The sequence below is a fragment of the Pteropus vampyrus genome, unplaced genomic scaffold (genome assembly GCF_000151845.1).
Source record: "Pteropus vampyrus isolate Shadow unplaced genomic scaffold, Pvam_2.0 Scaffold306, whole genome shotgun sequence".
NCBI classification, from domain to species: domain Eukaryota; kingdom Metazoa; phylum Chordata; class Mammalia; order Chiroptera; family Pteropodidae; genus Pteropus; species Pteropus vampyrus.
Genome location: NW_011889087.1, coordinates 1,727,796 through 1,738,450, shown reverse-complemented (window position 1 = coordinate 1,738,450; position 10,655 = coordinate 1,727,796). Strand labels below are relative to the sequence as shown.

General features: G+C 40.2%; 2 protein-coding genes across 10 annotated transcripts in view; one reads left to right on the top strand and one right to left on the bottom strand.

The window, feature by feature from the left end:
- Positions 1-521: 521 nt before the first annotated feature.
- CCDC43 (coiled-coil domain containing 43) lies at positions 522-7,602 on the bottom strand. Of its 8 annotated transcripts, none has more exons than XM_011377145.2 (6): positions 7,347-7,602; positions 5,668-5,755; positions 4,313-4,504; positions 3,600-3,667; positions 3,177-3,243; positions 2,090-2,219 (listed from the first exon to the last, which is right to left on the bottom strand). In XM_011377145.2, exons 1-6 carry the CDS (start codon positions 7,548-7,550, stop codon positions 2,185-2,187), a joined length of 654 nt encoding a protein of 217 aa, XP_011375447.1. In that variant the 5' UTR covers positions 7,551-7,602; the 3' UTR covers positions 2,090-2,184. The 8 variants fall into 8 exon arrangements, with proteins under 8 accessions (XP_011375446.1, XP_011375447.1, XP_011375448.1 ...); XM_011377146.2 differs by lacking the exon at positions 3,600-3,667 and adding an exon at positions 3,547-3,599 and having other exon boundaries at positions 7,347-7,601; XM_011377144.2 differs by lacking the exons at positions 3,177-3,243; positions 3,600-3,667 and adding an exon at positions 3,284-3,342 and having other exon boundaries at positions 522-2,109; positions 4,369-4,504; positions 7,347-7,592.
- A 17-nt stretch (positions 7,603-7,619) lies between these two features.
- Positions 7,620-10,655, top strand: part of LOC105303477 (40S ribosomal protein S4, X isoform) — a 6,592-nt gene continuing 3,556 nt past the window's right edge. Inside the window, exon 1 of one of the 2 annotated variants that reach the window (XM_011377140.2) lies at positions 7,620-7,759. The gene's annotated coding sequence lies outside the window, so the exon portion shown is untranslated. The remainder of the gene's footprint in view (positions 7,760-10,655) is intronic. The other variant, XM_011377141.2, reaches the window with a different exon arrangement.

The window sequence follows — 10,655 nt, the reverse complement described above, 5'->3', positions numbered from 1 at the left end:
TTAATTCAAGTGTACACTTAACTGTGGTAACATATATTAATAGAGTCTCAGAAGAAAGAATTGACTACTTTTAAAGCAGACTGAGACAAGTGCCTTTCAAGAGTCCATGGATATAATCTGACTCTGCTTCAGAGACCCAAATCAAGGTGAACACAAACCAAAAATTCAAAATAAGTGGTTACTAAATTAAGATAGGCTCTCTCATACACAATCTGGAGCCACAGTTTACTGCTACTGCTATGTAAGGGACTAAGACTCCAACAGTCCTTCAAAGGACTTCAAAGCCAATTTACTAACGTTCCAAAAAACAAGGTAATCTTTATGATCTAATACCTAACCTCACGGAAAGGAAAACTAAGGCAGAGAATTTATAGATTTCAGGAAAAGGTTCTACTAGTAGACAAGATTATTAGAGCTAATCAAAACAAAGCAGAAAGTAAAATTCAACACATTCCTAAGCAACTATCCACATAATTCATTTTCATGGGTAGCTGGAAAGAATTAGAATAAATCAGAAGACACTGATTTAAATAAAGTTTATTTTTTTAAAAAGGTGGTTATTTTTTTTTTAATTTTTGCAATGTCACGGTTATAGGAGTGTATAGAGGTAACATCTTTTCCTTAACCGTGCTTTTTACCTTCTGCATAAAGGTAAAATTTTGTGTTAATCTCATAGTTAATGAAATAAAACAGGTCAGCAAACTTTGAAGGGCCAGACAGTATTTTAGGCTTTACAAGCCACATAAGGTGTCTGTCACATCCTTTCTTTAACAAACAATCCTTTAAAATCCACTGTTAGTTTGCACCATAAAAAACATACTGAGCCAGATTTATCTTGCAGGCAGTAATTTGCTGACCCCTGGTATAAAAATGTCTACTTTGTCTTGTCAGAAAAATTGCTCTCTTCAGGCTTCTTGACAGTCTGCTGTCTGAAGGAGAGAGAGGCCTTATTTAAAATTAAATCTGACGAATGTCAAAAGTAGAAATGGAGAGTTCCTCCTCACTTTTGACCCTCCCAAGCAATCTTCCCACTCACTCAGTTAACCTGTTGAGCACCTACTATGCACACTATTAAATATGTTTTGTGTTAGCAGAGCTTTCCAGTGTTTCTTAAAAAGGGAGGTTCCTCCAGTTTCTCTAAACCCGTAATTATCAGGTCTTTCAACTCATTTGTTTGAGGGTAAATCAAGATTAAAATCTCTACTAGCAATTGAGGATTCATGATTACAAAAAATGAATCTAGCTAACAATAATATCCTTGCACGCAATACTTACACATCCTTAAAATCACAACCTAGGTGAGGAAAAATAAAGATATTTCTTTTCCTCTGATAGGCTGAACTTTTTTTTTAAAAACATTCTCAAATCTCGAACATCCATCAAATAATTTCTCATTTTCCTAGTCTGTTGCAATGTGACATAAAATCTGGACCCAGATAGGGCTCTTCATTAACTTTCTATTTCAGCCATAAAACAATACATTTAAGGGTGAATATTACTTCTGAAGCAATTTACATTCCCACATTTCATCTCAGGGAAGGAATGGCCATGATTCTCCTTCAAGATAAAAACTGTAACTGTCAGCTTTCTGAATATTCCTGCTGTTTATCCAAGGTGAGGGAAGACTTTTGAAAGTGGCCAAAAGGAGTGCAAGACTTCAGTACTAAAATATAAAGGCGGCCCCCATTCCAGATCTTTGGAACAGATATCTACTACAATAATTTGATTACCCACACCACAGAGACATGGCACATTATGTAATTAGAAGTGTTTGTGATTTTCCTTTTGACCATGTAAACAAAAGTGTAAATGCCTTAGGAAACCACTCTGCAATGTTCTCTCACTTTTCTTAAATATATATGTGCACAACCAGTTCTCCCTTGGATCAGTTCATGAAGAGAAAGAATAGAATGGACCAAGGTTATCGCTTCCGCTCCCCTCGTTGTGTCCTTTTCTTTTCTTTTTCCTTGCGCTCCTGCTTGGCTAGTTTGTCCCTCTCCCTCTGCAGCTTGTCCTGTTCCTTCTTCCTTTGGGACTCATCCCGAAGTGAGTCTCGCTCCAGTTTTCGGGCATTGAGGACATCTTCCACGTTGGTGTTTCGAAACAGAGCTACAGTGAGTTAAGGGATCTGAGTAGAGACCACACAGGTTTCAGCTACTGCTTTTTCCTCATGCTGTCCTCTCTCTACATACCGAGTCTTGAATACTCTCTACCTATTCCTAGTAAAAAAAAAAAAAAATCCTTATGTTTATTTTTGGCTAATGGAAAATCTTAAAACTACCATTACAAAAGTTTAAAATTAACCGTCAGGATAAAAATCTCATTCAGACTTATCTAAATCTAAATATTTAATGAAAATCAAATTTTATTCTAGAATAAGTACTTATACCATCCAATGGCAGAATATTGTTGGAGTACCTAAGCTAGTTTTAGTTAATAGAATATTAATATAAGTGGCAAATTTTTATGTAATTGGCACAGTTAAAATGCCTGAAAGTAAAATAAGTTGTTTAACATTATTGAACTCTATCAATTTTTTTTCCTAGACCACCAAAACTTAAGTGAAAACCATGTTCTAATAATCACAAACTGTGAATTTATAAAAGATATAAGTTTAGCCAGTTAGAAAATACCCAGCCAAAAACTTTACCCCTCATTTCTTGACTTTAAAAACATAACCAGTTACTATCAGACAAGCTCCTTTCTATTCTTAAAATATAACTTATTTTTGCTTCAGTGCTTTAAAAATAAACAAGTCTCCCTAAAATAACTACCCCCCACCTCTGATAATCCACTATACTCTCATTTTTATGAAGGTGGATTTCTAAATCCACTTTTTCTAGGGAGCTTCTCATAAGCGACTTTGCTTAGCATATATGTTTCGATCTGTCCATAGTTTTAGCTTAAAAATAGTTGGTGTTTGTGTTCTCTTTCCAACAAATTAAAAAGTTTTTGAGGACAAAGACCAAAACATCAATATTATTTTAATTGCTTACGCAGTGCTGGGAAACCCAGGACTATACACAGAGAGCACAGATTCTTATTTCCCCTTAGAAATCCTTCCTCTAAACTAAACCCTTCACATTACATGTTAACATGTTTTCTTTGGGGAAAGTTCTTGATAAATTGACCATTTAGGGCTGTCTTAGAAATGGGGCTTACAATACTGGCCTGACCTGAGTTCCTGGAGATAAAAGGAGCCCCCAGCAATGACAGCAAAATAAAAACATCCTCAAGAGGATTCTATGGAGAAACACATGGGGATGGACACAGAGAAGGATACATTTGTCAGAACCAGTGTTCACTGTGGTGGCACCTGAATCATCTTTCTCATCTGCTTCAGTAAGTGATGTTAAGGAAAGTCAGATGGAAAATAAAGGTTAGCACATCCCAACCCAACATCTGAAAACATTCAATAAACTGATAGGTAGGACAAGCACAATGAACGGAAAGGCAGTGTCAGGGGTGTGGTAATAAACCCAGGAGAGTCATTTTTAGAAGTCTCAACTTGGGGAAGATTGTTCAGAGCTTCTGTGAGATCCTTACCTCTTGGAGGCTGAAAAGAAACTTCAGCTGGTTTAGGTGGGCTGCCACATTACCTGAAAACCAGGAGATGGTGAGATGACCTCTAAAACAGTGCTTCTCAAAACGTGGTTCCCAGAACTCCCTGTTAGAAATGCACATTCTTAGGCCTCGCTCAACCTACTGAATCAGAAACTCTGTGAGTTAGAGGCCAGCAATCTGTGTTTTAGCAAGTCTCCCAGAAAACCACTGCTTAAAACACTCTTTTCTAGCCCAAGAAATGAGATTTTGTAATCGGAACCATCACTCTGCCAACCCTGGCAAGAAAAATCATGAGGAAAAACCAGAAGAGAACTTGGCCCAAAAGAGCCTAAGAATTCTCTCCTAAACTAGTGATGAGAGAGCTGATACTTCTGCGACGATGTCCATTCCATTCGAGTGAGTTCGGTAAACTAAGCATTTCCTAAACAAACGTCAAAGTCACAGGAAACCAAACCTGTTCCTACCGGCGACACTTTTCTTTTTACACAGACCCAACTCAAATTCCAGATTTATGCTGGTGTTGCTCGGGAGTCCAGTCTCACTTATAGTTAATGGTCCATTACTAAGGCATTGTTTTACACTTAAATTTTTAAGAACGTTCTGATTATGTGTTGAAAAATATAAGTCCAGTATCATCTATTCCAACGTCATTTCTTATACCCATGAAGGGACACAGATCGCTGCCACTCTAGAGGAGAACATTAAGCTACGGAGGGGGAATGGCAATCTTCCAAAGCTCACTACAAACCAGCAAACGCTTCTGGCTTGAGGCTCGGGATGGTGCCGAGACTCTGAAAAGGATATTCCTCTTCATCTGTCACATCAGCATACTGGGCCAGGAGGGCAGCTTTTCTCTGCTTCTCCTCTTCTGACACCATCCTGGGCTTCACCACAATCTGTGCCTGTTTCTCAATTAGGGTGGCAATGGCCTGTACCTCATCTGGGAGGTGGTGGGAGGGGAAGGAGGGACAATAAGGTTGTATTTGAGAAAAAACAAGCTCACCAAATCACTAGTCCAACCAAGCAGTGCTTGAAATAAAAGCAATGGCATCTGCTGACTCCTTAGAGCCCTGGGGTTCAAAGGAGGTGCCTCGAGAGCCAATGAGAAAGGCAAGGAAGGCCATGCAGGCCAGGCTTTAGGTCTTGTATGTCTTCAACCAGAGCAGCCCTGCTTTTACTTGTTTTACAAATTGAAGTTTTGATGCTTTAAAAAGAAAAAAAAAGGGGGGGAAGGAGGGTCGAAAAGCACTGCATTAGAACTGTAGGAAACTAAGCCTCCAAACATGGAACTTTCTCTCCTCTCAACCCAGAAACCTAAGAAAGAATGTAGAATCAACATAAGCTGGTCCCTTCCATGTTGAAACCTTAGATTATTCTAAAGAAAATCAACTATTAAGTTCTCCATTCTCCAAGAAAGAAGGCAATGGTGTCAAATAGTGGTTCTTGTGCTTGGCTGCATATTAGAATCATCCGGGGGGTTGCTTTTAAAAAAATATCAATACCTGGGCCTTAACCCCAAAGATGTTTATATAATTGGCCTATGGTGTGGCCCAGACACTGGCATTTTTAAAAGTACATCAGTGATTCTAATGTATAGTCAAGACTGAGAACTACTGGTGTAAATAGTTTAGAATACATTCTACTAAAGTTTGGCTTTCATGATTTGAGTTTTCTGCATCCTGATGGTATGTTCACTCCTCTTTCATTTTAAAGGGTGAAGGTTTCAGCTAAATAAAGCAAAAGACCAATCATAATTTGTATTATGAAATGAGAATAAGAAAAAGGTAGGAGGTGGGAAAATATATTTGACTCCCACCCATATCTGTAATGCAAATCTATAAGGAGCAGTGGAAAGAGGATGAAAAAGAAAAAAGAAAAACCACAGTGAAGATGGTTGTGGTCAGCCGAAGTGGAAAAGTAGAGAAAGGGAAAAGGAAACCAATATTCAGTTAAGAAGTTAAAGTAGGCTGCTGGGTGTTTGCCAGTTTAAATTATCATAGAGAAAATGAATATCGACAGGGAAAACTAAAAACTCTCTCCCTGACCACTGTAAAGGTTGTTGGAAAAGGCAATGGAGGTTAGACATCAAAACTCCAACTCTACCTTCTTTTTTCACTTTGGTGACAACACTTTGAGTTTCTGACCATCGCTCCACAATCTCCTTGCAGATGTTAAGGAGGGAATCTTCTTCCTAGTTGAAAAAAGGAGACCAATTAATTCTTAAGAGAGCCCTCAATCTGAACAAAGCCTATGCAGAAAGCACACCTCTCCCTGCTAGTGATGAGAAGAAATCAAGGGGAGGGTTTGGGAGCCACAGAAGAGTATGTTTCTCTTCTGAGGCTCTAAACACAGAAGTAATCCTGTGTGTGAGTCCTAGAATCCATACCTGTTAGGTCAAGAACACCCACTTCATTCTGCCAAGCTTCAGGGGAAAGGATTCCCACCAACTCAAGGATTCCCACCAATGAGGAAGTCTTCCTCATTCTTTTGGGGCAAAAACCTGTTGCCTGTGTCAAAACCCTCGTCTGTGAAATCTTTCTTGGCCAATATGCTCAACTCGGTATTCTCCAAGGTTTATCACTTTCATGCCAAGAGACTATTATAATCGAAGGCAAAATCATGCCTGCCTGCCTTTATCAGTAGACATACAGCTCCAAATAATGACAGCATGAAAAAAACACGTCAAGGAGCTGGTACCAGTGGGTACCCAAGTTACCTCAACTTCTTCTTCATAGAGTTCTTAGAAATCTCCCAGCTGGAAATAAAAACTAACCTACATTGCTTGCCTCCTGCTCTTTCCCCTACAACTGGCAATGTCAGGATTTAAGAAAATAATTTAATCCACTGTGTTGCATTTCCACTTAAGTTATGAGCTGCATCACAAGCTGTGTTAAAGCTTTCTCAAATATAGGTCAATCTCACCACAGCAGCCTCTGGGCCTAAAAGGGGTCCCCTGCCAGGAAGTCTTGGGACAGCAGCACTAGTGTTATATTTCAACCATGTGCCCAATCAAAAAACTACCCGTTCACCACGTGTTAGTGGAGATAGAAGGCAGCAGAAATGATCAGGAAAAGTGGACAATTTGGTGACACAGCTGAAAGTACACATTTTTGAATTCTTGAATCTGCCTTTAAGAAACAGTCCCAAGTTCATCTCTCTTCTTTAAAACTCTGGTCTCTCTTATTCCTACACCTACTTCCCCACCCCTGCTCCCATGCACACAACAATTACTGCACTTCTAAATACTATAAAGGATAAAGCATAATGTTGCTTCAGTTCTGCCTAGGCATGAAAACACCTCTACCGCAAGTTTACCTTTTTTGAACTTCTACCTCCAAAGTAGGAATCGAGAGGCTACTTCCCGCAGGCTTTTGTCATGGGACAGCCCTGAGTACTGCCTCTTAAAGGGCACAGACATCTCAGTGCACTTTATTCCCCCTTCTGAACAATGTCAAAGGATGGGAATGAAATTGGTCGTTAGACGTTTATGATAAAACTCTCGTTAGACATTTCAACGCCTTCGGAAGTATACTCACCCACAAGCATCAGGGAGGGCCTTGTTCTCAGTAATAAGGGAAAGCCATTCCTCTTGATGCACCTGCAACCTTCCGGCTTCCCCAAACCCTAGATGGGGGGCAACCCTCTTCTGCCGCGGCCCCACAGCTTAGAAGAGTAGTCCTCTCCCAGAAGAGATGACTAATCCTCTGGGACATCGGATAAGGAGTTACAAAGTACTGACAGGGGCTGGCAACAGGATAAAGGAGTGAGTTTGGGCTTCTTACCAGGAAAGCAGAGAGGATACCCTGCAGAGCATCCAGCTTCTCTTCTTCCTCCTCTTCCTGCAGAACTCCCAGGATGTATGCGCCGTAAACGGCTCGGTCCACTCCCAGCGCCTCCAACCGTTCGTCCAACCACGATCCAAAGCTGCTGCCCCCGCCATCGCCTTCGCCGGAGGAAGCCGCGTCCACTTCACTGGGCGCCGCCATCTTGGGGTCAGGGTCCTGCCGGCCCCTAAGGCGCCTACCGCAGTGCCTGACGGGCCGCACCGTTGGTCTACTGCGCATGCTCAGAGAGGGTATCCCGCCCGCCGCAGTGGGCGTAGACCGATAGTTACTCGCCGCGGCGTTTCGTGATTTCTAAATAGAGCGAATCTTGGCTCGCGGACGGTCACGTGATCTTTCAGGAACTCTGACAGGTGAGTATTTTTAACAGACTCTTTTTTACGGTTTGGGAGGTTCAGAGAGGTTCAATAACTTGGCCAAAATCACGCGGCTTATAACTAAACAGGACGGAACTCAACTGCGAGTCGGGCGCTGCGGCCTACCTCACCGGGCTGCCCTTCCGCACACACTCTTGGCGTACGAAGCCACACGCTCCCACACAGCTTTCACACAGCTTTCAAACAGGGACCTGCTGATTCTGTTCGGAGTACCCACAGTTTCTATCGCTTTCCAAGCCTCTCCTCCATCAAAATTCAGGCTTCGGAAAACCTTCCCGGCTACCCTGCCTTCTATGTTAAGACTACTCCAGTGTGCTGTGGTTGCTTCTCTTGGCAGCGTGTACTTAACGCAATACCGGACACATACTAGGTGCTCAGTAAATGTACAGGCAACCTCAAGTCATTTTTTTCATCCATTCACATGAATATCTTTGAGGAGCCTTATTTATCCTTTGCCAGGCACTGTGCTAAGAGCTTTTGATGCATTGTCTTTTGTTATCCTTCCAACAACCCTATGAGGAGGTGCTTTTATCATCCATGAATTGAAGTTAAGGAAACTGAGTCACGGAAAGAGTCACAACAGCTGGGAGCCTAACCAGAGGCAAGAGCTTGCGCCTCAGCAAAACACTTGGCACTGGGCTGAAATGAATTACCCAAGAACCTGACTTGGCTTTCTCTGAGCTGCAAAGGAAGCTGGCAGGTCACTGGCCGGACTCCTTCATTCACTAAATATTTAGTACCTACAGCATGGCATTGCTGTAGGTACTAAAATACAAAAATAAATGTCACAAAATATCTGCCCTCAAGAGGGTCTTCAGTCTAGTGGGAACAGACATGTTTAAACTAATAATGATAATGTAGTGAGATAAATATGTTAATGGAGCTTTGTCTAATGGAGGTTGCAGTAGTATGCCTAGAAGATCATTAGATTACTGTTGCCTGTTGGAGTGAGATTGGAAGCTGTGGAGAAGGATCCAGAAAGGCTTCCTAGGGGAGATGATGCTTACACTTTTTTGAGGAATAAATAAGAGTTCTTTAGGCAAAAAGACTGGAAGAGAAAGGAAGCGGATCCAGATGCAGGGAACTGTGTACAAACGTTTGGTAGGGGGCCTCCAGAGAATCATGTATGGCTTGAGCAACAGAGTTCAGATAGAAGGTATTCAGGGGATGACAACAAAAAAAGAGAGGGGGGCACTTGAATACTTTGCGAAGGGCCTTTTGAGAGAGTACTCTACCCTTCTCATTGGGATAATGTAAGTGAATGGACGTGGAACACTACTATACAGCTCAGTAGAAATACAGGATGATGTGACTATTAGCCCCACAACTTCTGTGTTCTCACTGAGTTAAAACGTAACAATAATGGCCTCAGAAGGCAGAGTCAGCCCACAAAGACTTGCCCCTGTTTCAAGTCTTCAGGTATATCTACTAATCCAATGGCTGTCTTGCAGTGGACAGATGTAGGAACCATCATAGCTCAAGGATCATAATTTGAGATCAGTACAGAACTCCCACAACCAGAAAAGTTGCACCAAATTTTGTTTGTTGTTTTTTTTGTTTGGTTGGGGGTTTTTTTGGTGATAATTACAGACCCACTGGAAGTTGCAAAAATAGTACATAGAGACCTATGCACCTTTACCCATTTTTCCCCAATGGTAACATTTTACATAACTATAGTGCAATATCAAAATCAGGAAATTGGTATTGGTACAATGCACAAAGGTTTTTTGAAAGCATCACAAGGGTCTCACAAAACTGAGTGAAAGCTTTCCAGACCCTGCATAGTATATATATCCTCCTTAGATATTTTATTATATAAGTAATTGCTCATGGTTCAAAAAATAATTCATGTAATTGGGCAAATAACAGCATATAGAAAAAATCAAAATGGCTTTTTACACTATAAAAAGATGCTGTCACATTTATAATTAAAAAAATATGCTAATTAAACTGTGTGTGCTTCTCAGATCAGAAAGTCTGATAGTACATTGTGTTGAGCTATGATTGGGTAACAGGTACTGGAAAATGTTGGAGCAGGAAGTAAATCAGTCCAATCTTGTTGGAGAGCAATTCAAAAAGGCCCAGCATTTTCTACTTCTGGGACTTTATTATAATACACATGTCTGTGCAGAATGACATATTTATAAGGATATTCATTGCAGTGATGCTTATTGTAGTGAAAAGACAAATAGTCCAAATTCTATCTATAGGAGACTGGCTTAAAAAAGCCACAGAAAGTATTGTGCAGCTATAAAAGTAGAGGAAGCTGTTTATGGACTGATGTGTAACAAAAATCAAGATATGTTCTTTAAAAAGTGAGGCTCAGAACACTAATGTAATGTTCACTACCATTTGTGTTTAAAACAAGATGGGACAGAGGGAATACATATACATACATGTCCTCACATGTGCATAAAATATCTCTAGAAAAATAAACAAGGGATGTTAAGATGGTTGTCATTGAGGAGAACTCAGGAAGACTAGCTTTAAAACATCTTTCTTTAAAATTATGAACTAGTTATATTTATTTACCTTGCATTTTTTTTTTTTTTTTTTTTAAGAAATACTGCCTACTTGAAACCTTTCCTTCAGTCTCATTTTCTTCCCTCTCTCCCCAGAGGCAACTGCTATTCCTGAATTTGGTATTTATCTTCCTCTTTAATGTTTTGAAACATAGTACCTTACATACTACTACATATGTAATACATATTACAAAATGTGTATGTATCCATCCATATGCAAGTATCCCTAAACAATATATAACATTGTTTTGCATATTGGACTTCTCATTCTGCAATGTGCTTTTTTTCACTTAAGATTTTAAAAAATATTTACCTATGTTGATACATATAGCTCTTATCCATTCATTTAA

Excerpts from the sequence above, each read along its gene's own strand:
- CCDC43 (XM_011377142.2), bottom strand. The coding sequence starts at position 7,550 with ATGGCGGCGCCCAGTGAAGTGGACGCGGCTTCCTCCGGCGAAGGCGAT. Across the intron at positions 5,756-7,346 it reads GTATCCTCTCTGCTTTCCTG|GAAGAAGATTCCCTCCTTAA; the intron begins GTAAGAAGCCCA and ends TTTTTCAACTAG. Across the intron at positions 4,505-5,667 it reads CACCAAAGTGAAAAAAGAAG|ATGAGGTACAGGCCATTGCC; the intron begins GTAGAGTTGGAG and ends ACCACCTCCCAG.